General features: G+C 56.1%; 8 protein-coding genes across 8 annotated transcripts; 3 read left to right on the top strand and 5 right to left on the bottom strand.

The window, feature by feature from the left end:
- Window positions 1–708: 708 nt before the first annotated feature.
- On the bottom strand, window positions 709–1,912 carry GLRG_06451 (proteasome A-type and B-type; the record flags this gene model as incomplete). Its single annotated transcript, XM_008097136.1, has 3 exons — window positions 709–1,362; window positions 1,534–1,758; window positions 1,910–1,912. The coding sequence occupies 3 exons, from the start codon at window positions 1,910–1,912 to the stop codon at window positions 709–711; spliced, it is 882 nt and encodes a 293-aa protein (XP_008095327.1).
- Window positions 1,913–4,658: 2,746 nt separating this feature from the next.
- GLRG_06452 (uncharacterized protein) lies at window positions 4,659–5,546 on the top strand (the record flags this gene model as incomplete). Its single annotated transcript, XM_008097137.1, has 1 exon — window positions 4,659–5,546. One exon carries the CDS (start codon window positions 4,659–4,661, stop codon window positions 5,544–5,546), a length of 888 nt encoding a protein of 295 aa, XP_008095328.1.
- A 1,031-nt stretch (window positions 5,547–6,577) lies between these two features.
- Window positions 6,578–8,591, bottom strand: GLRG_06453 (uncharacterized protein; the record flags this gene model as incomplete). Its single annotated transcript, XM_008097138.1, has 4 exons — window positions 6,578–7,288; window positions 7,370–8,344; window positions 8,415–8,519; window positions 8,577–8,591. The coding sequence occupies 4 exons, from the start codon at window positions 8,589–8,591 to the stop codon at window positions 6,578–6,580; spliced, it is 1,806 nt and encodes a 601-aa protein (XP_008095329.1).
- Window positions 8,592–10,553: 1,962 nt separating this feature from the next.
- Window positions 10,554–11,955, bottom strand: GLRG_06454 (DnaJ domain-containing protein; the record flags this gene model as incomplete). Its single annotated transcript, XM_008097139.1, has 3 exons — window positions 10,554–10,844; window positions 10,917–11,815; window positions 11,883–11,955. 3 exons carry the CDS (start codon window positions 11,953–11,955, stop codon window positions 10,554–10,556), a joined length of 1,263 nt encoding a protein of 420 aa, XP_008095330.1.
- A 1,585-nt stretch (window positions 11,956–13,540) lies between these two features.
- On the bottom strand, window positions 13,541–15,313 carry GLRG_06455 (uncharacterized protein; the record flags this gene model as incomplete). Its single annotated transcript, XM_008097140.1, has 1 exon — window positions 13,541–15,313. One exon carries the CDS (start codon window positions 15,311–15,313, stop codon window positions 13,541–13,543), a length of 1,773 nt encoding a protein of 590 aa, XP_008095331.1.
- A 2,224-nt stretch (window positions 15,314–17,537) lies between these two features.
- On the top strand, window positions 17,538–18,365 carry GLRG_06456 (uncharacterized protein; the record flags this gene model as incomplete). The annotated part of the gene is made up of 1 exon (XM_008097141.1): window positions 17,538–18,365. The coding sequence occupies one exon, from the start codon at window positions 17,538–17,540 to the stop codon at window positions 18,363–18,365; it is 828 nt and encodes a 275-aa protein (XP_008095332.1).
- A 455-nt stretch (window positions 18,366–18,820) lies between these two features.
- On the bottom strand, window positions 18,821–22,098 carry GLRG_06457 (DNA polymerase phi; the record flags this gene model as incomplete). Its single annotated transcript, XM_008097142.1, has 3 exons — window positions 18,821–20,438; window positions 20,500–20,899; window positions 20,955–22,098. 3 exons carry the CDS (start codon window positions 22,096–22,098, stop codon window positions 18,821–18,823), a joined length of 3,162 nt encoding a protein of 1,053 aa, XP_008095333.1.
- A 2,221-nt stretch (window positions 22,099–24,319) lies between these two features.
- On the top strand, window positions 24,320–25,489 carry GLRG_06458 (uncharacterized protein; the record flags this gene model as incomplete). Its single annotated transcript, XM_008097143.1, has 1 exon — window positions 24,320–25,489. One exon carries the CDS (start codon window positions 24,320–24,322, stop codon window positions 25,487–25,489), a length of 1,170 nt encoding a protein of 389 aa, XP_008095334.1.
- Window positions 25,490–25,732: the final 243 nt, after the last annotated feature.

Here is a 25,732-nt window from a genome sequence, read left to right on the forward strand (position 1 = left end):
ATGACAGCTCTGCGAGTTCCCGTGTTACCTGCGAGTAAATGTCTCCCACGGGACAACCCGATTTACGAGTAAGCTATCAATGGAAGACTCTAAGTAACCGACGTGCTCGTCGGTGGGGTCTGCTAAAAGCGGGACAGAGAATGGTAACGTGCCACCACGGGACACGATTGTTGGCCGCGCAAGCATGCAATGCAGGTTCGCACTGGACTGGTTAATAGAATATAACGTATCGTGCGAGTTACGTCGTCCTGATCAAGGCCCCCCCCCCCCCCCCCCCTTCATTCGTTCCCGTGCCTTACCCGATTCTGGTTGTCGCCCTCCGGATGACTCGCAGGGGCACACTGGTCATCTACAGCTTTGTCCGTCCTACCTATGTGAAGTGAAAATCGTTCTAGCATGGATTGGATCTGTATCGTTTAGGCTAGCCGGTATGACGACGTGGCATGGTAAACCTCGGGAACCGACGCGTGCCCAAATCTGGTCTGATTTAGTCTATGATCCCGCCGCCATGGCCCTCGTCATGCTGTTTTTACAGATACACAAAAGAGGCCGTGAAGATACCACCCCTCTAAGGCAGCAGAACTCCGTCGTGTGTTTGACAGATATTTTTTTCATCTTTTGATTCGTCTCTCTGTCGTTATGTCTTCCCTGCTGCCAATAGCAGCCCGACCGCAGTCCCGATTCTCAAGCAGTCATCATGGGGGATACCTACTCCTCCATCTTGTCGTCCTCCTTCTTGTCCTCGTCGTCATCGTCATCGCCCTCGAGCGCCTTCTTGGCTAACCGCTCCGCCTCCTCGCGCAGGTCCTTGGGCACCTCTTCGTGGCGGCCCTTGGTGGGGCCGTCGATGTCGCTGATCCAGCTCATCTCGAGCTCAAACTCCTTGTCCTTGTTGTCGTCGTGGGCAACGTAGATGATGCGGGCAGCCTCCTTGACGGCGTCCTTCAGGGTGAGCCCGCCCTCGGCGAGGTCAAGCTTCTCGAGCTCAGCCTTGGCGGCCTGACGGCCCTTGCCGGTGGCGGCGCCGTAGTAGCCCCAGTAGGAGCCCGAGGGCTCAATCATGTAGAGGAAGGGGCCGCCGTGCTTCTTGGAAGTGTCCTTGCCGCCGGCGCCGACCTTGGGGCCGGAGCCGACCTCCCCGTCGACGGGGGACTCGGTTGACGGATCGAAGCCACCTACGATGGCGGTGATGCCGAAGGGACGGACGGAGGAGTAGAGGGTGTAAGCTTGGAGGTAGCCGCCCATGCGGGATGCGAGGTCGGCGGTGGAGATGGGGGTCTTGAAGGTCTCGCGCCAGCCGCGGGCTTCTTCGCGGGCGCGGTCAACGAAGTGGCGGCCGTCGGGGACCATGCCTGAGTAGACCTTGTTTGAGTGAGTTTAATAGCCAGAAACAAAATGATATATTAAAGCGATGAACATAGGAGTTGAGATGCTTGTGCACTAGTCTAGAGACATGTAGAAGCAAGGGAAGGGGTGGGGAGGATATGTGGTTGACTGCAAGAGGGGGAAAGAAAGGACGAGGGGCCGACCTACAACACCGAGATGTCTGTCAATGGTGGCGATGCGCTTGTTGGCATTGGGCTTCCATAGCTTCGAGGCAATGACCTTTTCGACAGCAAGAACGACACCCTCCTTGCAGCGGATGCCGATGGATGTACCGCCATTCTCGACGGCCTTGACGGCGTACTCGACCTGGAAGTTGCGGCCGTCGGGGGAGAAGATGGAGTTGCTCAGGTCATAGCCTGTACCTATCGACGTCTATTCCATGCGAGACACAAACACATTAGCAATTTTCGTGCTTTGTAGAGGACGGGGATCGGGTGCGGCGAGAGCTCCCAAGAACCCCGGTCACTGGAGGACGAGGAGGTGGTGGTGGTTGCCCCCCGGTACCTGGTAAGGGAAAGCTTACCATTGTGAATTAGAGGGAGCTTGGGTATTGGGGTAGGCGGCTTGTATTTGGAAAAGACGGCGTAACACGGCCGGCGGCAGGTAGTTTTGTGATGAGGTACAGGATCGTGGGAGGTTGTCTTGTTGTCGGGAAGCTGGCTTTGGTGGTGGATGACGATGGCGGGACGTGGTTTGGGATTGGGGGAATCTGGAGGCTTGAGATCTGAGCTTCAGGCAACCCGAGCTGCGTGTTGCTGCGCGAGGTTGACGAGCGAGGCTAGATGTAAGTGTGCCTCAGGCCGATAGTGAGAGCAGGGGTGGATCTAAGGAAAGATAGGTGTGTGCTGAGGAGAAGTGACGGGGAGCATCAGCCACAGACACAAATGTGGCTCAAGCTGGAGCGGCGCAACTGGACTTGGTTTTACCCCACCATCCCACACTTGAACCTGCAGTGGGCTGCAGCTGCCAGGTAGGTGTTGGAGGATTCCGCGTGAGGGGAGACAGTTGGCGGTCGCTTTTGTAATTCTTTTTTTCTTCTCATGTTTTTTTCATTTTTTTTTTAAGTTTCGAGGCTCGTTTGGCCGGCCGACGCAAGTCTCAAGCGAGTAGTCCGTTGACCCCGTTCCTCTCTCACCAAAGGATCCCGAAGCATGGCTTCCGCATGTTGTAAGAGATGCTTCATCAGACATGTTACTACTGCGTACGTATCACACCTCCCGTATCGGTGGCACCTAGCCGATACTCAAGAGGCCAGGCCCGGATGGGTAGGGCGAAACATGTGCTAGGTCGGGGGTTTGAGGAGGAGCGGTGTACGAAGAAGCACGAACGACGAGACTAGCATCTCGAGAGTCGGCCTCGGAACGAAGCAAAGCTAGGCAAAGAAAACTGTTGGGAAAGCCATGGCCTTCGCTTTAAATGCTCTCCAAGTGGGTATGGGTATCGCATGTTTTCAGCAACAGGTCGAAGAGGACATGGTTAAAGGGTTTCCCTCTGAACGAAATAAAGTAAGTGTATGAAATGCGCAGACAGGTGACGACAGATGGGCCCGAGTGTGTCACGGGAAACGGCCTACTACGTGAGGTAGGCACAGACATCTAGATAGGTACCATAGCTCGGTGGGCTTCCAGAGCCCATTGGGCGCAGGTGCGGGATATGGGAAAAGAGTAGGTACTACGATGTATAGTACATAGGTTTCAAAGTTGCCGGCTTGCTGCCGGACCATGCCCTTGGTCCTCTGCGTGATGTGTTATGGTTGCATGCATGTTGATGCCAGGCCAGGTACCGAATTCACGACTCGTCCGGCGATCCGTTATGCGTCGGACCGTCCCCATCTTTGGTACCTGAATGGGTGAATGATTAGCTGTAGTTTGGGCGAGACCACCTCAAAAGCAAGGGTCTATTGCAGGTTCAGGCAGACATTCCGGCCCGACGGAAGAAAGTGACCATGGAGACAAGCGGTTGGATTGGGCCGGCTAGCGGTGGTTGGCGCCATGTTTGTGGTGATGATGATGATGATGTGGTGACAGAGACGGAGAGGGTAGGTAGCGTAGGGGATAAGATGGGATGGGATGGGATGGGATGGGACGAGAGACAATTGCCTACTTGAGTAGGTAGGTACGATGTACTTGAGTGTACGGTATGTATGTTGGTAATGCCTACCGTCACTGTGTTGAAACGTTTAACTCAGCTAAGCGCAGCGCACCTTCCCACCGGTAGCGGCAGTACGGATATACAGTGAGTGTTTACAGCCAGCCAGGTGAGTGAATCTGCGTCACACTGCCCTGTCTGCGTCATGGTCTTGCCCGCTAGTTGCCCCTCCTTCCTAATTTCCCCCCTGCCAGGTCCTCCCCTCCCCTCCTGCCGCTTTCTCTCTCTCTCTCTCTCTCTTTCCTCCCCTCCCTCCTCTTCCCTACCCGCCAGAAATTGACTGTCTCCTTCCGTCATATAAACTCCAGCTACGCACATCCGCCCCTTGAATGCTCCCTCTCCCAAAATTCTATCACGACTGGCCATTAATATTCTACGACTTGACGCAAATACCCTCGACTGTTTGCCCAGAAGCGAGCAAGCACGACGGCGTAGTTCTCTCTCACCCCGCCACTAAACTCATCTATCTGGTCCTACTGCATCCGCTGACCAGGCCGCACCCGCATCACATCCACACAAACCCCAAACCCTGTCACCACTACTGCTGTCTTCCTGCCCAAGGGACCATCGTGTCGAACCCGATCCGCCGCCGCTTCCCGACCCTTGCTGTCCATCGCTTTGGCTAACTAACCCTCAACGTTTCCTCTCTCCGTCTCCTCCTCCCTCTTCTACTCGAGTCTCTGTTCTCTTATTTTCTGCTTCCACACAGCAAACTCTCGAGGGTACATAGAGTAGACAATATAAGAAACACTTCTGTTTTCTATCGCTGTCCGAGCCCCCGAACCCGATTACCAAGAGCAAGATCCCAACGACAGCACCCCACTGTCTTCTGCACCACGACCAGATTCACTTCCATAGCAAGCACTTGTACGAGGGAACCGTACTTTTTCTTCTTGAACCATTTTTTGGCCTCTTTTTCTTTCACCTTTGGCCTCGACCACAACCATCCGGCACACAGGCAAGTAATCCATCCCCTTGGATCAATTTTCGACGAACGCACCGGCAGGTCATCATTTGTCTGCCTCGGAACCCCGCCGGGCTTTTATCGGCGATGACACACCCACCACATCGCCGCAACAACAAGCCAGCAGCCAAGGACAACGACTAACATGTTTTATTAGGCCATGAGTTCCTACGCCCCTACAATGCAGTCTCAAGATGACCTTGCAGCCCTCTTCTCTCGCAATCTAACCTTTAACCCAGAGGTGCAGAGCCAAGTACAGTCGCCCAAGCCAGAAGACGAGCTCAAGCAGACCCCTGACCCCGCCCCCACCAACGCCGCACCAACTCCGGCCCCCATCATCTACTCCATCACCCAACACTACACCCACTCGGCGCACATTGCTCGCCAGCCACAATCTCAACATGTTCCTATTCAACGTCCCTCGTCAGAACCTCCTCAGACCGAGCAGTTGACTCCCGAGATTGTCCTCAGCCAGCACGGCGTTGACCCTTCTGTCCTCTCCCCCTCCCAAATCCAGCTCTTCCGAATCTCCGAAGAACCCCACCAGCTACGTCTGATCGAAATCTGGCGTGCCGCGCCGCCTACCTCGAGCACAGAAAACCCCTCGCTCGCCTGGACGAGCACCACTCTGGAGCAGGAGGAGCAGCTGGCGAAGCTGCGGTATGAGCGTCTGGAGGCGGAGAAGCAGCAGCAGCAGAACGCTGTCATGAGCCTCGATGGCACCCCGGTTCAGTCGGACGACAGCCGCTGGCTGGCAAACTCCATCTCCCACCAGGTCGAACCCTACATGATGTCTGGCTACGAGGAGATGATGCGCCGCGAGTACGAGCGGGAGCAGGTTGAGGCCCGCCCCAGCGGCAACTACTCTCACTGTGGCTCCGTCCTCGGCGGTTATAAGCCGGCCACCGACCCCGTCTACAAGGGCTTCGGCGATGACTGGGCCAGGGAGCAGGCGCTTCAAATGCAGATGCAAATGGAGAATCAGTACGGCGCCTTCCAGCATTATGGCGGCCAGGCGGGTAACATGGAGGCCATGGAAATTTTGTAAACGGACACTTTGCGCGCACCAAATTCACTTTTCAGCATAGCAGCAGATACCTCCTTCTCTCACGGGTTGGACTGCATGTCGGATGGGCACACGGGTGGAGAGCAAGGCAATAACGGGCTGGCTATCTTTGTTTGGAGAACGGTTTCTTTTGTTAAGAAGGTTATGGATAAGGAATTGGCCAGATACCACTAGGCACACATGAGGAATGAACAGAACTACGCAACGAAACAAAAAGGACGCGTTCCGCTAGTAGTGAACACGGATGACGGGCAGCACGGCCGCGGGTGTTTCTTTGCTCGGCCCAGATCCCTTCCTTCCCGCCTTCGAAGAAATCATTAATACTTGGCTATGATGCAATTGTGCCGTCCGTTGGGGGAGCCTCCTCCACGTCCGTGTAGGTTTCGCCATGATGCATTAGGCGGATAACCCTCGGGTGCCGTGCCGCGGCGGGAAGAGCACCAACTTGTCTGGCTTTGCTCGGACAGACAGTCTGTTTCCCTTTAAGGGAGGTGTCTGTATGCCCCTTTTCCCACCCCATTCCAAACGCCCCTGAGGCGTCGACATCACCACCACCGTCAACTTCATTGCTTGAACGGAAATTTTGAAGAAAAAGAAGGGGGGGGGGAATTAGTGCAGTGGTATTATTATTGCGATACTCGTGATACGCAACTCTGGTCTATGATACACTTGCCGCCCGGCCTCTCGCCCCCTTGGTTTGCTATTGTCATCACTGAAGCTTTCATCGAGTGGCACCTGTACGCCACCGCCTGTACGCCTGAAATGTTCCCTCACCCCTGATTTTTTTCCCTTTTATATATTTTACTGTAACCCATTTTGAAATGGCCGCCGGCTAGTATGGATGGAAGATCAAGTTGATGATACACGAGACTAAGCGCCGGCTCGGGTCTCGGACGGAACTCGTCTGCCCCCGGGGAAAAGTTGTGCTGGTAGTCCCCAGAGCCCCGACCGCAGCGCCTTTATACTTGATCCCTGAACGCTCGCAAGGTCTCTCGAATAGCAGTGCCCGCCTGCTACTGCCACATGGGATCCGGGTGCCCGGGGTGCCCCGGCATATTGGATGAGAGCCACTGTGCCGAGTCGGTCTCGTCCCCGGCGGTGACGCTGCCCCGCCACACGCTGGGAGGGGGACTCGGCATCGGGAAGTCCACCGACGGCGGCGCCAGGAACTGGGACCCCAGGGCATAGTGGCCGCTCGCCCGCGGCGGCGTCCGGCCTCGCCAGTCTTGCCGGTCAGACTTGCTTCCGCTGCCGCTGCCGCTGCCGCTGCTGCCGCGCCGGCTCGGGCTCGGGCTCGGGTCCCTGCTGATGGCCAGTGTCCCGGCGTAGCTGTCCGTTTTGGCGCGGCCTTCAGCGGCCTGGTTGGCGTTGATGACGCTGCTGAGCCTGCTGGCCCTGGGCTTACTGGCCCCGGTGCTGCTGGCCCTGATGCTGCCGTTGTTGTGCATCGGGTTGCTGCGCCAGCTCACTTTGCTCGTCCCGAAGCTGCTACGGTAATTGGCAACCGAGCCGCTCATCCTACTGATCCTACTCGTGCCGTTGCACCTGCTAAAGCCCCATGACGGAGCGGCGGATTGCGCCGAGTTGCGATGGGACGGGGCAAAACCCATGGAGATGGTCGACACGCGCGGACTGGACCAGTTGATGGTCGGGGCGTCATGAGTTGTAGTCATCAGCGTCAGGTTGAACCCGTCTTCGACCTCAAAGTCGCAGTCCTCGTATCTCTATGACAATGGGTCAGCGCCAAATGGGAAACTTTCTGCGACTAGTACCTCAGCCGGAGACGGGGAGGTTATCAAACATACATCGTGGGAAGGGGAGGGGCACAGCCATTGAGCGCCATCGCCGTCCTCGCGAGACGTGACCAATGATTCCACATCATCGTTCGGCACGTTTTCAGCGCTCTGCCTGTGGCCCTCGCTACGTTTATCTTCCACGGGTGGAGCCGTCTCGAAATACCTGCTCGAGCGGCTCCGGCGGCTCCGGCGGCTCCGGTGCGAGGTCGTCGACAAGCTGAAGCGGTTCTGCGAAATGTGGACGGACGGCAACTCCGACTGGAACACGAAACCAGTATCTGCCTCATACTCATCGGGAGAGACATAGTTTGGCATGGGTTCTAGCGGGTCTTGACGCGGATCGGACCCGTCGCTCCGAACGTAGTTCGACTTCGCCTGGAAGCGCTCTCGCCAGGCTACGGAACGAGGCGTTTGGGGACCCGGGTGCCCTAGTAGTTGCCACAGGGGACGTAGGGTGGCGATGGACGCGGCCGTGATGCCGATGCCGGGCTCGACGGTACTCCAGAGGGCGATGTCGGTCGTGGACCATAGAAAATCGTCGCCGTCGAGGAGGGTCGGTATGTAGACCGATTGGATGACGGCCGCAACAGAGCCGATGGCGGCAAAGCACAGAATGGCGACGGCAAGCATCCGGGCCTTTTTGGGTAGTGAGAGTGACCAGAGGATGAAGAGCGGGAGGATCCCAAAAGCCCAGTCAGCAAGGCAGTTGATGACGGATGCTGTGTATAAGGTGGAGAAGATGACGCTGTTACTGAGGCACTTGTCCGCCATGCGAGGCGACTGCTCCCAGAAGGTCGGTATGGGCGTGCACTGGAACATGACCAGGAAGAAGAAGGTGATGCCGAAAAGGATGGTGCCGAGCATAAGGAGGCGGATAATCCATATGTGGACACGGCGGATGGAGACCCGCAGGAGGAAGTAACCGACGGAGATCTTAAGAAGACATGTGGAGATGATGTAGAGCAGTTCGCAAATGTACCAGAGCTATGGGATCATTATTAGTCAGAGTAACGTTTGGCTGGGTACGGATGTAAAGGCGGCATCGAGGCCATACCATGAGCGCATTGCGGTTGTCTTCCGGGCTGAGGTCGACTCTGTGTCGACCAGTGCCGTAACGAACGCTTTGAATCTGTGTGATAAGGTAGGCGGTATAAATGAACTAACTTTGCTATTAGTCCACGTTGTCCCTCAGTCTTCGGATGAGCTTGCCACTTACCATGAGACCAACCATGAGCTTGTCGTCGACCCTGAAAGAGCGTATAATCCATCCACAGCAGTAAATGCGCAGGCCGACAGCGATCCAAGATAAGGCGAAGAAGAAGGCAGCCACACCAAGCACCAGCCAGCTACGATCCTCCATTATTTGCACGATAGAACAGGCACCCACAAGCGATTCCACAAGAGTTCGTGTTCTTTCTTTGGGTTACCTAGACATCATGCCAACAGTGCCGTTGGATTGTCGTAGAGTGCGTTCGACAGAGCGGGAAGAGAGCAAACGACGGGGAGAAAAAGACCCATCAGGGTCCAGGAGGGTCGCTCGGTATACATATCACGGCGTCGAACGGAGTGGCGTTTGGTTTAGGGGTAAGTATACTATTTCGATGTGCGTGCACAGCCAAGCAGTAAGAATAGCCTCAGTTAGTGTCACGGGTGTCCAGAGCCGGGTGGCCTGATCGTGTTAGTTTGGCCCTTCAGTAGCGGGCAGAACTGTCTGTACTAGACAGTGGTTCAGCATGGCTCGAGTCGAATCTCTGACCCTCTCGAGGCGGGGCACTCGGGATCGGCTCATGGTGGTGTGAATCGAGAACGGATCTTGTGCGTAGGTAAGTAAGTAGGTAGGCAAGTACGGAAGAGCAGGGACGTCGGGTGAGCACATTGATAGAAGTTCCCATGTATGGGGAATAGTGCAAAGGCAGGAAGGAAACCTTGGGATCACTCGGGCACACGTGAATACGAGACGACCGATCCCGCAAACGCGAGCAACCCCTCCCCGATGAGGATGGCGAGAGATAACATGTGGCAGAGTCTTGATTGAGGTAGTGCAATTCGCTTAGCGGTTGCGATGGTGTCTTTGGCGAACAGACGCTAGGGAATGCGAGCAAATCATCGGGGAGGATGACGGGGGCGCGAACTTGGAACCTGTTGACCGGCTCTGGGCTCGAGCAGTGCGTCGCCGTGCGGTGGAGCGCTCGAGCACCTATCTATCTCAGGTCGCGGTAGGTGGGAGAGGGACGAAGGGGGGGGGGGGGGGGGGGGGTGGAACACTCCATATTCCGCTGGCAGTTCTGTTTCCTTTGATAACAAGCCCAGGAACGGGTGGCCCGTTTTGGCGTTGAGTTTCCCTTGTTTCAGCGCAGCCGGGGAGGAGGTGGGAAGCATGCCTTTTTTATAAACAAGGCAGCAAGCATGTCGATGGAATGACGTGAGAATGGTGAAGTGTAAACGCAACTCGCTGTGGTGTTTGTCGAGGTTAGCCGTCATAATGTCACCTCGTTTGACGTTGCATTCGAAGCATCGGACGAAACAGAGTTGCGAGATGCAGAGGGGGACAACAAACGACCTAACGCACCAGCCGCGCAGGGGCGGCACAGCAACCTGACGGGAAACGAAATCGCTCGAGACAGGATAACAGTTTCCAATTCATCATGGGGGCAAACTGGATAGGTGCCAACAAGGGCGGACAGCCCGTGTGTGTGTATGTATACTTGGACTGAACGGGTAATGATGCAGAAGGGAAAACCCATCCTCTGGCATAGTGCCAGAAAATGCCTAATTATGGTCCCTCATTAATTACCCGTTCCTTCTCGCAGAGACCTACTAACTGCCTGCCTTCGTCGTCTCACAGATGTCAGACGCGACGGAGAAGCATCTCGGATGATCGAATCCTTCCACATTTCCTTTGGACAAACCTTAATGCACATGCAACGCACTGATGCCATCACCACTATTTCAAGAATCAAGTCGGGCCTTCTCATGTACTCGTTTTTTTTTTGTTCTGCACTCGTGGTTAAGCTATATGCATTGCGAGAGCGGCCGCAGCCTTATGGTGCAGCGTGCAGCCCTCCGATCTCGAGGCTGAGACAAACAACCCAGACTGTCAACGTCACACAACCCGTCACGTCACAGTAACGAAAACAAACTGAAAAAGGGTGTGGACGGGCAGCTGTTTGGCATCCTTCAGCCCGTTCTCCTCTTAACGCTTCTTATTCTTGCGCTTGTTGGACCTGCCGCCAGTGTGCGCGCCAGAAGCCTTGGCCTTGCCCAAGGAATCAGTCGACTTCTCGAGGAGCTCAAAGTCGTCGGCGGCCGAGTCGGAGCTGGGGGTGTGTTGGGCCTCGCCATCGTCAGAGTCCAGGTCCTCAGTGTCGATGTTCAAGTCAACGTTGTTCTGGCCGAGAGCGCGGCCGACGGTGCGATTGTAGGCCCAGATGGGGAGACGGACGAGCGCGGTGTCGCGGATGGTGGGTTGAGGCAGTTCATTGGGCTAATTCATTCCAGTTAGTATCGGCTGGCAAAATGTGGTATAGGCTGGGGTGTATTAGTTTTGAGCGCTTACATCAAGAAGGTACTGCTCCGTGTTGCCATCCTCGTCCTGCTCCTCAAGGTAGACATCGCCGAGCGAATCGACCACCAGAATCTTGCCATTCTCGGCCACAACGCGCTTCTTGGAGCCGGTAGGGCCACTCTGGGCGGCGGGTGCCTCACGGGGAGTGGCACTACCGCTGCTGGCGGCGGCAGGCTTGCGGAACCGGCCTCCGCGCTCTTTAGCGGCCTCTCTCCGGGCGACCTGCTCCTGCATACGGCGCTGCTTGCGGTTCATCGGCTGCTGGGGACCCTCTTCGTCGTCGGCCGCCGGGGCGGGGGCAGGCGCCGGTGTCGGATCGATGCCGGGGATGCTGAGGTTGTCGCCCCACGCGGCGTTGCGAGCAAACTTGATGTAACGCTCGACAAAGTCCTTCTGGCGCTTCCAAGACATGTACAGAGCGATATAGTGGAACGCGCCGGCACCCATGAGGAAGACGCCGAACAGCACGGTACCCAGGCCGGGACGGTAGCGGTTGTAATAGTAGTTGGTGCCCTTCCAAGCCGGGAAGCCATTTTTCAAGAAGTGGTCGTAGCGGTCGCGTTCAGGGCCGCTGAGGAGTTTGCGCACAAGACCCAGACGAGCCTGGCGCTCCGAGGCGATCTTGACGGCAGCCTTGATCTCTTTCTGAGTGGGGGGTTTCTGCACGTTGACACCGGGCTCCTTGTTCGCCTTCTTTTTGGCCTTGGTGCGCTCGGCGATGATCTGCTGGCGGACCTTGTCAGGATGGAGGGTGCGAGAGATCTTGCGGTAGGCCTTGGTGATCTCGTCGATGCTGGCGCTGTTCTTGACACCCAAAAGGTCGTAGAATGTCTGGTCGGGGTTTGCCTCGTGGGCCCTGATCTCATCGCGGATGCGGAAAATCTCGCGATCTGACCATCGCCTTTGTTAGCTGACGTTGCGCGGTCAAGTTGCATATGCGTCTGGTAGCGTGCTTACCTTCCTTGCTCCAAGCTGCGGCCAGGGGCGACATGACCAACAGGCCGAGGGACAGAATGTTGCTGAACTTCATGGCGGCGGCGGCGAGTCCAGTTGATGCCTGACGTGGACGAAGGGAGGGCGGCGCGAGATGGCCAAGGGTTGAGTGCGTGTCGAAGTCAAACCACGAGTCTGGGGATGCCAGGTGTTATAATTAGCTTGGAGCTTCCTTTGTAGCGACGTGGGGAACATGTGCCAGCGAAGCAACAACATAACAGCAGGGCGCGTTGACCACTTACCTTTTCTCTCTTCTATGCCCAAGGAATTCGAGGCAATGTGCTGCTTATCGAATTGACAATGTCCCGCCCAACAAGTTCCACCTTATCTGTGACGGACAAGAATCGAAATATTGCTCCCACAAAATTTGCGATTGGGATATGTGGTCTCTTCGGGAGAGATGCGCGAGATGGAATTTCCGTGGGCAAGGGAGCTTTTTCTCGCCTCTGGCTTCAGCCGGGGTGCGAGGCAGCGCAATGGCTAAAGGGTCCTAGGGTGTAGGGGGGGGGGGGGGGCCGTTTGGGCCTGCACCTGCAGAGAAAAGGGCCCTGACTAAAAGGAGACAGTTCCAGGCAGGGATTTGGGCCATGTCGTGAATTGCACCAGACCATGTTAGGCCTAGATCCATCCAGATCTCACTCCCTTAATTGTGTGGGCTTGCTTACTTCCATGTCCTCCTGTTACAGAGTAGTTTAAGTACTGAGTAAGGCGGTAGCTGCAGAGGTAAACTCAGCTCGATGAAGCGGCCTCTTCTTGCATTGGTCTATCCCAACAACCAACCATCTGCCTTGCCGATGATGCCAGTTGAGCCTCAGTGAGAGAGGGTTGGAGTCACGACCTCGGCGACTCCTGCATTATATCGGGGCATGGGCGGGCGGAACGCATCGGAGCATCACCTAGAAGGATATTGCAACTGTGTAATGATCGGAATGGCTGTCCTGGTGAACAAGTCAGTCGGTTAAGCTGCACACTGTGATCCACGGGGGGAGAAGCCAAGTCATGCTTTCAATGCACGACTGTGACCACCTAGGTAGGTACGGATGATACATACAGCTGGAATTGCAGATGGAAGGCCGAGATGCAGAAAGCACCCCCGCGAACAATGTTCCTTTTCTTGTTTGGAAGCAGCGTGGTTGACAGCTTTGACAGGCGCTTTGGCTGGTGGTGATGTTGTAGACGATGTGCGGCAAAGAGTGAAAAAGTCAAAGGAACCAGTAAGGAATGAGCGAGGAGAAGATGATTCCAGAATGAGCGGTTGCCTTTTTTTTTCGGTCTATGCCGGGTAGGCTGTTCCTTCCCTCTTGTTTGCTACAAACCTCTCTCCCTTTTCTATTGTCTGTGTTTGTTCCTACCAATGTCACTCTCAGCCTTTTTTCTTCTTCTTCTTCTGCTTCTCTCTGGGACTCCGACGCCAATGACGACGACGTTGACTGCCACGACGAACAAAGGGGGGTCCAACACGAGCGGTCGAAAAGTCTACGATATCTTCGTCTCCGCATTATCAATCAAGACGGCCAACCAATCGGCTTGGATCTATGCCGTTTATATTTCCATTGCCTACCTTCCTCGCTCAGTCGGCCAAGGGTGTTGAATGATAGAAAACGACGTCCCACAGTTCCAACTTATTGCCAGTACTCTGACGGCCTCGGAAACCCTTCATAATCGTCATAGAAACTTAAATCTCGGATATCTCTGGGAGGATCGCCCAGCAATTGCCCGTAGAAATGCGGTGAGAAGTGGTGCCCAACGCCCTCGCGGCACAGCGCGCACCTGAACTCTTCCACCCATTTCTCCCTTCTCATATAGTCGCCGCCTGCCGGCCGAATCGGCTTGGACGCCAGAAACTGCTTCATACACCTGCGCCCGACGAACTTGTTGCAGCACGGCAGCTGGACCGGCTCGTGGAAAGGAAAGTGGCCCCATCTCTCCTGGCACAGGGGGCAGATCTCGTCGCCCTGCGCAATGGCCACCTCTGGCGGCAGGATAAACAGTCCAGTCTTTTGCGCAGCCGTACGATTGCGCGACTTCATGTCAAGTAGCTCAATGTCCCTGTTGCGCTGGATGATCCAGTTGACCTCGCTGCTCGCATCGATGGACTCCCTGTAGCTGTCCTGCACCCTCAAGTCTCCGTCCAACGGCCACAGATACTCGACCCACCAGATACACTCCTGGAGGACATCGTATGCCGCCAATTCGCTGTCCAGAGCATAGGGATTGGGATGCGAGGGGTGGTAGTTGATCTGAGGGTTGGGCCAAGGGTTGAGCATGGCGAGCAGCGCAGCGGCGAGGTACATCATGACGTTCTCGTGGAGACCGGCGTCGAGCGCGAGGAATTGGTAAACCCATTCCAGGAACTCCATGCGCCGGTCAAGTGACCTATCCCAATCGTCGAATCCCATCCACTTGATCCCGCAACGCTGCCAATATCCCGTCGTCGGGTGCTCTTGGGAGATGTCTTTGCCCCTCTCCTTTAGCTGCCTCAGACAGTTTCTCGCCAGAGTCTGAAGCTTTGTATATCGCCGGTCGTAATCCTCCTGCCTGAAGTATACAAACTGCATTTGGTGTGGCAAGAAGTCGGTTTCCTCATCGTATTTGGAGTACACGCCGTTGGCCCTGTCAGTTGGTTCCCAGTCGTCGTCTGTGCCAAAGCCCTCTGTCCACCAATAATAGACGTACGCGCCACGGGGCCCGCTCCTAGCTTCGAGGCCGTTGAGTATGGCCAGCGCCTCGTTCTTCCGTTTCGAGTACGCCGAGTTGGTCCGCCACTCCTCCTTCGTTGCCGGACATTCGCAGTCGACGACTCCGTGGCCAATGTGATCGAAGTCCAGCTTGCAGAAGGTCTCGGGCCAGGCGGTTTCGATGAAGGACTTCCAGGTTTCGCCCTCGGGCCGTACTGGAAGGGACCTCAGCAGCATAACGTGGAACAATCGGAGCAACCGGAGCAGGTACTTCTCCCTATAATGTTCGAATCTCTGTACCACCTCCGGGTCTATTGCTCTCCCGGTCGCTGGGATTCTCAAAGGCAGGCTAACGTCGCGCAAGACTTCGCCGTAGTCTCTGACGTGCACGTCGATGCCACCACTGCAGTACGAGCATGGGTGGTCAAAGTATTGAACCCTCCCTCCAACACAAGGCGACCTCGCGCACTCGTGGGAGTAGAGATGGGCGCACCGTACCAGGTTGTAGATCCAGTGAATCTGGCGCCCCTCGTCCACGTTGTCCTGCGGGCTCTCCTCGTTCTCCCTGAAGACGTTGTCGCATTCCTGTACCAGGCAGTGGTCAGCCACGTCTTCCCTGGGTTGAGGATGGACGTCGATCCCGAAGTTGAGATCGCTCGTCGGAGTGTGATGCGGCGCCTTTGGGCAAAAGTATCTGCGCCATAGTTCTATGCACATGTTGACAGTTCGGGATGCTTGTGTGCCGTTACGTTGTTGTCGATTACGCCGTTTCTGAGTCGAGAAGTATAATGGTGAGGCTCGTCTTGTGATGTGGTTCTGGAAACGTATGTAGACATGGTAGGCTCTTTGGACTTTATGAGAATCGATGCTTCTGGAATTGTCATCAGGGACTCGGTCCTCTATTCAGTTACCGTTGTCTACAAAAGTGAATGACAAGGACTCTGTTAGCCTGATTTTACTTTGACATGATGCGTGGAACAAAGGCCGGCTATCAATAACGAGATGAACGAAAAGAACCGCTCTCGTTCTCTGAAAGGGCGAATAAAGCCTCAATATGGAGTGGCATTCTTCTCAAATTCATCAGAGTGTATCCCATTCCAAATGAAATAGAGTAAAATTAGAGCCATTGACGGCATTGAGAGTTTGATGCGAACGTTTGACATTGCAGGCCCACAACATCTCGTCCTGCCTTTTTCCATCTTCAAAGGACACATCGCATGGCCTTGCAAGACAGCTTTGCTGCTTTGTCCGGAAACAACACCCTGCTATCCTCTTGGACAGCTCCTTTGCACAGATGCGTAGACGTGGCCGTTTCGTTTGGGCTCCTCCCATGCTGCGCCGCCCGGCGACGGTGGCCTCAGGCGGCCCGCATTCTGTATAGACCTGGGCCTTACCAGCTACCGTATCACTCGTTCTCATGTTGCAGTCGAACATAAAAAATCCGCGGACGATGGTGTTGATGCTCCCGACATTCTCCACCTCAGCCACCAAGCCTGTATCGCCGTGGCGTCTGCCTCCTCGCGTCCCGGGACGACGGTTTACAAGCAATACCGAAAAACCCGGGCCGATCCTGCGTACCTTGAGATAGAGAACTCCCGAGGACGATAGGTACGGGGCACCGATTCAGGATCAATGTCCCTTTCGGGGCCGTCGTATACCTTCAACATGCCTTGAGAGACAAGCCGAGTAACAGTCCGGTTCTACCTAAGCTGCGCGTTCTCCCGCAAATACACCCAATGCAGAGAAGCACCCCAAGTTCCCACGTTCTGGCCTTTTTAGCCCTGGCATAGGCCTCTCCTAGAGTGCACCAAAAAATGACAACGCTCGTCTCGTTGGCGTCAGAAACCTTCATGTTGCAAGGGGTCGCCACTCAACTCCCGATTCCTGTTCGTCGGTCTAGAGGTCACTTCACGTATCGAGAGAATTCATACACAATGAGTATGGCGGTCTCTGATTTCGATATAATAGTTTGGGAGAGGTCACCGAGGAGCTCATAATGATGGAGCCATCATAGATATGCTAGACTCAAAATACAGAATCTATCTACACCGCCCACAAGCTTGATACTATGATCACTTGAGACCTGAAGGTAATCACATAAATGTATAGAGCGGCATCCATAAAAGATGCAATGTAATCCCCACCCCTGCCGCCTGTCAATCAGTTCATTGCCTTTTGCCATGCCTGGTGAATGGCTAGGTGAGACTTCCCTAGGAACGGGCCAGAGATCAATGTGAACAAGCTCCTCAAACTCATAGTTTTCCAAAAGAAAAATCAGGTATATAAGGCATTAACGGCAGTTATTTGAGGCTTTTGAGGTCTGGTGATGTGGCCCTACGGCCCCATAACGGATGCCGGAGCTGACATTCATCATTGACCTATTTACCAAAATCAGCAGTCTGCCAGTCATATCTAGGTCACATTTACCAGATTCGGACATTGACGCCGATAACTGCCAGAGTCCATTCACATTATATACAATCCATTAAAAGACCAGGACTCTAAATGTTTGGAAAAAGCTAGTTGCTTAGTATCTCGACATGCTAACTAGCTATCATTCTTATAATAGTATTTTCTCAACGTCCCTCTAGAGGGTCATGTATCAACATGAACAATATTTAGATAAAGTCTTGTGGATGGAGTATCCTAGATCACGACTCTGGACCCCTTTCACCTACACTGTGCTACTCGGGATCTAGGCAGCCAGCTCACTGAACAATGCTTTGTTTGTATTTGTACTGGGACAAGTCCTTGGTTCACAGTCAGAGACGACCCGAGTAGCCAGAAGCCTCTCCTACCTTTTGCCACGAGGACAAACATATACATAGTCTCATTTACAGTTTGTAGAAGTCCGTCACACAACACGACGGTTCGACACTTGCAGAGAAAATTACACAAAAAACGACTTCCACAAACACACCACCGGGCAGCAGCTCCACCCATGGCCAAGCTTCCCACACCCACACGCTGCCGCCGCGGCCTCCGCCGTCTGTGCCTCCGCTTCTGCAACGCCCTGGACAACACCTACATCCTCAGACAGGTCCTGGAGCATCGCCGGGAACCGTTTCCCCCTCCCGGCGTGCCGTGCTTGGAGGACGTGCCGACTTGGAGCGAGTACCTCGACTGCAAGACGCCCGGCCAGAAGAAGGAGGAGGAGGAGGAGGAGGATCAGACAAAGAACCCAAGCCCGGACTCGGAGCAGAACCATCCTTCCGAAGACTCAACCTTCGGCGTGGTCTACGACCACTTTGAGTTCTCCGTGGCCGCCGCGACTCGCCTTCTCGACGTTCATAGAGGCCAGCTGGTTGTCCGCAACCCTGACCGTATGTCTCTGCTCCACGGCGGCTCAGAGCGTTCCGTTGCCTCTGGTCATGATGGCGCGCAGGACCTCCTGGCTGTGTGCGGCCCGGACCTAGATGAATCCCTCTCGGAAGAGCAGTTGGACACCTCCGATGCCCCCATTCCCTCACAAGAACCTGCCTCGCCCGCCTCGCCCACCTCACCTCTTTATCAAACCCTTGACGTTGGAGACAGCCGTGGCGATGCACCTCCTCGTGACTCTCGTGACGTTCAACCCGACGGACACATCTCGTTCTGGCCGCCCGAGACTGCTCAGGTCGCTATTCTGATCCCTCATGTCAAGCCCAGACTGGTTTCTGTTCTTCCGCCATCACCGCCACTCCCGCCGTCGCCATCGTCACCCGCCCCCTATAGAACCTCGCTCAGCCAGAACCCGCGTAGACGGGGCGTGATCTTCCCCTTCATTTGAACTCCCCATCAAGCCCTGCTAGAATTTTTGATTCCCGCACAGGTAATGAAATCTCGTCATCAAAGGAAAAAAGGGGAAAAAAAAGGAAAGAAAAAAAGTTCGGATAAAAGGGGAGGGTGAGTTGTCCTAAGAGACACACCCACATCATCCATCATACCCAGGATGGCCCGGGACGCTTCGAGTTGCTCTGCTCGAATGAGAACCGACCGAGGTTGTGTTAGTCGATAAGATTCCGTAGAAATCGCGTAAATAGCATGAATGGGGTCTGACAGCATTATATACGAACAGTAACTCAAGCCTAGAACCTCCACAAGGCCTGTTCAATGGCCAATGCTTCAAGTGTGACTGGAATCGCTTTTTTCTTTTCTTTTCCTATCCCATGCCCGGTGCGCCGACAATGAAACCTCCCAGTACCACGCCATGGCCTTATCTGGCACTCTTCCCTTTTCCCTGCTCTACTTGCTCTTTGCAGCAGCAGCATCAGCGGCGGCAGCCTTCTTCTTCAGGGCCTCGTGGTTCCTGCACCACTCGTCCCAAGCCTTCTTCATCTCCTGCTGCACCGCCGAGCCCTCTCCAGCGTCCCCGACCACGGCGTCCACGGCGGCGCGGTCGCCCTTGCCGGCATGGAACACGCTCGAGGCCGCGATCAGGCACGCCGGCACCGCCGCCCTTGCGTGCGCCTTGGTCTCACCGGCCTTCAGCTCCTCGTACACGCCCCTCAGCACCTCGAGCGCCTCTTCCCTGTCGACCTTCTTGTCCTCCTTTCTGCCGCCGGCGACCCCGGACCGCGCCTTGCGCAGCTTCTTCTGGTAGTCCTTGATCAGCTCATACGCCCGGTCGGAGAGCGTCTTGATGGTCGACGTGCGGACAAGCCGCAGGAGTGGCTGCAGGACGGCGAGCGCCGCCGGGTTCGCCGCCTCGTTTTTCACGTAGACCTCGAGCAGGTCCAGCACGCGCCGCTTGAAGTTAACTACGGACTCCTTGGCGGCCTTGCGCTCCTTCTTCTTGCTCGGCGCCGCCTTGGCGCGCTGCTTGAACACCTCGGCCAGCTTGCTGTCGAGCTCCAGCATGTCCGAGTCGCTCATGTCCGAGTCATCGTCCGAGGTCTCGGCGTCCTGGTCCTTGTCGAGCCGGTGGCTGTTGAGAATCTTGCTGAGGGCGTCGTCGAGGGCCTCGAGGTTGTTGCCATCTTCAGCGTCGGCCTCCTCGTCGGATCCCGATTCTTCGTCTTCATCCTCTTCCTCGTCCTCGTCCTCGCCGTCGCCGGTGTTGAGGCCGACAAACTCAACGTCCGAGTCCACCTCGACGTCGGAACCAAGCTCGTCGTCAGAATCGTCTTCGCCGTCGTCCTCCATGTCTTCGACATCCATTTCGTCTGCGTTGACATCATCGAACAGCGACTGCTGACCCTTGGCGCTCTCGTCGGCGGAGAGGACGTCCAATAGCAGCTCCAGTGCTTTGGGAGAAACCCGGGTGGTAAAGTTGCCAAACACCCGTTGCGAGATCTCTCGTAAAAGTGAGGATTGCTGAGAAACAAGAGACAGCAGAATCTCGACCAAGAACTCCGCAGCGCCCTCCTCGTCCGTCTGGAGACGAGTCTGGTACTCCTTCAGGTCACTCAGAAGCTGGAACGCGTCCGGTTCCTCGTTGTAAAGTTGAGAGATGGCAATGCCGTAGAGGAGAGCCAGACCCTGTGCGATCTTGACCTCGTCCGAGGCGCTCTCACCCACGGAGGTGCTTGTCTTCATGAGCTTCTCCAAGCGCTTCCGTGCCGAATTGACTTCCTCCTTCATCTCGCCCTCCATGCGAATGTACTCTGGGTTGATCGACAGGACCGCGGTGCATAGGTAGTTCGAGTCCTCGGTCTTGCGCGAAAGTTTGGCGAAGGCGGACTGGAGACGGCTCCTGCTAAGTTCCGTTACCAGAGAGTGTGCGTTCGCCGGGACCCAGATAGGCTTTGCGTATGCAAGTGAAGTCAGCTCTTGCAGCGCGACTTCAGGTGCTGAGGTGGTCAGGCGGAAGATGTATTCGATGTAGACGCGGAGGTCAAGCTTGACAGCGTTGATGTCCTTTCTGTGGAAATTGTCAGTTTCGAGCCGCAAACGAGGTTTGGGGGGGGGGGGGGTTGGCGTACGATGTGGTGGAGGTCTTCATGACGGGCCCCCTCAGGACCTGCATGACATCCTCGCCCGTATCGGCCTTTACGTGCTGGAGGATCTTGTCGACAGTCTTGCTCTTGGTCATGACGTCGAACCGGTACAGGCCGTTGTTGTTGATCAGGTTGTCGAGGATGATACCGGTGGCTTCCGGGTGCGCCGCAGACGTTTCCTCGATGATCTTGCAGGTCTTGAGAGCCGCACGGTGGAGGAAGCGGTCCTCCTGGGCGGCCTGGTTGATGAGACAGGTCATCAGGTTCCTGCTGAAAAGGATATCAAGGAGGTCGTCGATGTCGGCGTAGCTCTGGAGCATCTTCTGGAAAACCAGGAAGCCCCTGAACTTTTGTCCCTCGGTGGCGGTCTTTGCGAAGAAGTTGTCTGTACAATCCCGATTAGTCTTTTCCCCAGAAAGACAAACACTCGTAGAACTCACCATCAACAACACGTTTCCAGAACGCCCTGAAGTCCTCGACATGCTCGGGGCCCCTGCGCAAGAAGTGACGCACAATGAGATCCCAAACGAAGTGGAGCTGGGGCGTCCAATTGGCCTGCTTGTTCTTGCTGAAGCCAGCCCCCCTTCTTTGCTGTTGCTGCTGTTGTTTCTGCTGCTTCTCCACGTCGTCCTGGCCACTCTCCTTCAGGATACCGGCAAGCTCGCCAAGGTTCCTCGGCGAGAGCGGGTGGTGGTGCTTCGACTGGTCGCCGCTGCTCAGGTCGGGGCACTGCTCGAAGGCGACGAGCCAGATGCCAACGCCCTCCGGAGTCTTGGACCAGCCCAGCTCGACAAGCTGCTGCAGAACCATTTCGATGCGGTTCCGGTCCAGCTGCGCGAGCGCCTGGGCCACGACCCACCCGCACTGCGGCCGCAGCCAGACCTTCTTGTTCCCCAGCTTCACCAGGAGCCTCAACACCTCGTTCCACCTGTCGGGGCCCTCGTCCGGGGTGAACAGTACCCTAGCGCGCACGAAGCACTCAAGCCCAAACAGCTGGCCGAACCACAGGTCCCGCTCCTCCTGGCCCGGCATGTTGCCGCCGACGTGTGTCCTCTCCATAAGCATCCCCAGCACCTTATCGAACGTCAGGCCGGGATACTTGTCGCGGCTCAGGTTCCTTGGCGGGCCGAGAAGCTGGCTCAGGATCTCCGTCAGGACGATACTGTAGCCGAGCCTCGAGGCGGCCCTGCCACTCGCGAGACCGCGGAACAGGCGCCAGTCGAGGTGGCGCTGCAGCACGGCCTCAGTCACGCCGTCGCCGTCGAGGAGGCTGGAGATGATGGCGCTGGCAGCCTCGAGGCGGTCCGTCTCGTTCTCGCTGCTGAGGAGGTCGTAGAGCTTCGCCTCGCGCAGGCGGTCCTTGCCCACGGAGTTCTCGACGAAGAGCTTTTTCTCTTGGAGCACCTTGGGCAACCTAGGGCCGCTAGCGGCATGGGTATCGTGGGCGGCCGCGTCATTCGGGTCGGGGGTGTTTCTGCCGTCGGCTGAGGCGTCGTGAGAGCTCTTTGCGCGCTTGTTGGTCTGGGCGGCCTTGAGGGCTTCCCTCTCGGCGCGCTTGCGCTTTGCGCTCGCCGTCTTGGTCATTGTGCCGTATTGATATTTGTGTCAATTGACACCTTTTCTTGCCGTAGCCGCTTCAAAATGGAATTCGGGATGCTAGTGGGACCAAATCCAATGGTTGCTTTTTTTTTTGTCCCCCTCTCTTCTTCTTTTCTCGGACCGTCGCTGATGGTCACGCCGAAAAGATCGCCTCCAGGGTACAATCCAAAAAGTTTGGAGATCAAAAATGATTCTGCCGTTCTTGACCGCCTCGGTCATTAGCGCGGTACACGCATACACATCATCACCTCACCTCACCTCACCCACGCCCCGCCGTTAGTGGGGGTGGGGTGGGGGTCCCTGCGTGTATCCACTTCTACCCGCCCTCTGATCCAGTGCTTATCTCTGTGTTAATCGTATACCTTTTCTACGTATACATCAAGATGTTACAAGAAGTATCTTCCTATCTCGTGCTAAGACGCTGGATTGTCTGTTCTGCCTCTTCCCGTCTGTGCCTCCCATCAAAGTTTCTTACCTACCATTGTAGTTTATTCGCCTCGGTCGTACCACGTATATCTGGAATCCAAATCCCAGCTTTCCAAACCCCCGGGATCTCTGTTTTCCCTCTCTTCCCTTCTATGGGTGCATCACCAGTGACCAACCTGGTCCTCATCGACTCGTACCACCATGGCATCCTCCCCGGCCTCTCCTTCGACCACGGACCTAGAGCCTGTCAGCCCGCATGGCGCCAATTTCGGAAATCTGCGCATCGATTAGCCATACTAAGCAATTTCAATCACACCATGTCATCTGTGCCTCGCAGACATGGTACCCTGCCCACTTCCGCCATCTACCACCTGCCTTTCTCTCTCTCTCTCTCTCTCCCTCTCTCCCTGTGAGATTCATGACCCCGGACTGGCCATGACTGGGGGGGAGGCATGTCTAACACCGTCGATCACTCATCGCCCACCCAAATACGAAGTTTTTCTTCGCCCGGCGCAGGGTGAACAAGACACTACCCACACAGACGCGATGGATGCTCGCCGAACCACTCTTCGTGTCGCCCTCGTGAGCGCAACCTACGCAGTAGGGCCTAAGACGGATGGTTCAGCGCCATGTACGTGCCTACTACTAGAGTAGGCTATTCCCAACATCGGCCGCGAACCTCGTATTCCCGGCTCACACGCCAGCGACGACGGGCCAGTCAGGAGCCTCGAATGTGCGTCGTTCGTTCCCCATCAATGTCTCTCGCCGCCCTAGTGTACCTGTCACTTACCGTGCTGGTGTCCCAAGCGGGACACACTCCATTGTACGAGCCAAGATAAAGTAACAATAAGAAAGAATGACCGACCGCCCTGGGTGCCAGGGGCAAAGAGCACCAAACACAGAGAAAGACTTTGTGGGAAAATTGCTCGGGCCGCGATGTGTCTCCCGGGGCTGTTTGCTGCTTCCCTCTCTTTGGCTGCTTCTTTTTTTCTTTCTGTTTCTTGCGCAAACGATCCCGCAAACCTGCCAAATGTCATACTCCCCTTCTAAGTACAAACATGGCCTTTTGCTCCAGGGCTCTGCATCGGGAAAACACACCTTCTCCTCGGACCTTGATGGAGCGTTTTCGCTAGCAGAAAGAAACTCGGAAGAAAGACACCACACCAACCTTCCCCCCCCCTCTCTCTAAGTTGTACATGTACGATCGATAGTTCGTGGTGGATACGAACGGCATAAAATCAGCTCATGGGGACGTACGGTTGTACTTCCGTATGTAGTCGCAAATAAAAAATCGGACAGGGGTGGGAAATCTTCCTTGCATATTGGTCATATTCGCCCAGCCCACACCCTCAACACCGTCTGTCTGTCGTCTGCTATATATCCATCGCCTCGCCGCCCTGCCGTTTGTCGGCCCAGCATGCGTCGTTCTCTATTCTCGATCGACTGCTCGAAGGGATGCGGTAGCTTCTCGTGCTCCCATAACCTGCCCAACCATCTCCAACAACTGCCCCTGAGGAGAAAAAGAGGAAAAGGAAAAAAAAAAAGAAAACGCTTCGTCCACGTCAACGGCCATATGCTGACAGCTTGTGCCTCACCTATAATTAATAATCTGTGTCTTATCGTCCTATTGTCATTAATCACCCAATCATCCTAATACCGGTCTGTCTATTTGGCGCAACAGCGTAATCGTCGTTCGGTCCCCCAGTCTCCGACACGGAACCCCCCAGATTAAATCCCAGGAAGAACAAAAACACCAAGCCAGGCATCACGACAACGCACAATGTCACTCCTCTTTCCCGCGAAACGCCGGAGGCCGCTATGGCTCTACCTCGTACCCCCGGTCCTGGGCCTGCTCCTCCTGGCACACATCCACTCGTTCCGCATTCCCTCGACCCTCCTCCCCTATAATGCCATCCCTCCGGCGCATAACGACGACCAGGGCAGCCCCTCGGCAGCTTCCCACCTGGAGTCGGTGCCCGTCCAGGCTTTCTGGAAATCCCTCCAGGCCGCCCTCCACGTCGCCGAGCCCAGCCTTCCCTCCCCCCTCCGCCCGACTGTCGGGCCCCCGCTTTCCGATGGCGAGCTCGACTCGAGCCCCTTCTCCAAGACCGTAACAGACGACACCCCGCGCCGGAACCTCATCGCCCTCGACGACGCCTCCCTCGAGTCCCTCACCGCGCAGCACGCAGCCTTCGTGTCCGCCGTCAGGTCCACGCTGTCCGAGAAGCTTCCCTACTGGAATGGCACCCGCGGCGTCGTCATGACCGCCGGCGGCGGCTACCTCGGCACCGCCCTGACCTCGATCCTCATGCTCCGCCGCTCCGGCTCCCGGCTCCCCGTCCACCTCTTCCTCGACACCCGCGCCGAGCGGGCCGCCGCCGCCGGCTTCTGCGACGGCATCCTCCGACGCATGGCCGTGGAGTGCCTCGTGGTGGAAGACCTACTCCTCGCCAGCAACACCGAGGCCCCCATCAGGCACTACCAGTACAAGGTCCTCTCCATCCTCCTCTCCCCCTTCCAGCAGACCCTCTACCTCGACTCGGACGTCTGGCCCATTCACGACCCGGAGCCCCTCTTCACCTCCGAGCCCTTCGCCTCCCACGGCCTCGTCACCTGGCCCGACTTCTGGCTCGAGACGACGTCCCCCAGCTACTACCGCATCTCCAACGCCGGCCTCCCGCCCCCGCGGCCCCTCACCCGGCGCAGCTCCGAGTCCGGCATCCTGTTGTACGACAAGGCCACCCACGCTGACGACCTCCTCCTCGCGACCTACTACAACTGGTTCGGCCCGGGCTGCTTCTACCCCCTCCTCTCCCAGGGCGCCCGCGGCGAGGGCGACAAGGAGACCTTCCTCCACTTCCCATGGAACTCGGAAATCCTTCGACGTTGGATTCGCTGGCGTTATTATCGGATACCTAACGCACGGGCCAGTTGTTCTGGCATCAAGTAGAGTATCTCTAGCTCTGACCGTTGGATGGGGATAATTCGCAGTGCACTCGCTGAGAACTGTCGGGGGCAAGATCGAGAATGCGACACCCATCCCTTACCAGTACCTCTTCGCGAGTCTAGTTTACTACACCGACTCACATGGCCTTAAGCGCAGCCCCGCGTATCTACACCTTGAGCAGTCCAGTCTATGCCCCAGCCACGCACTAAACGTGTTAGAAGTGACTCCGGGGAATAGGCGGGACAA

This window comes from Colletotrichum graminicola (assembly GCF_000149035.1).
Source record: "Colletotrichum graminicola M1.001 genomic scaffold supercont1.24, whole genome shotgun sequence".
In the NCBI taxonomy this organism is placed as follows: domain Eukaryota; kingdom Fungi; phylum Ascomycota; class Sordariomycetes; order Glomerellales; family Glomerellaceae; genus Colletotrichum; species Colletotrichum graminicola.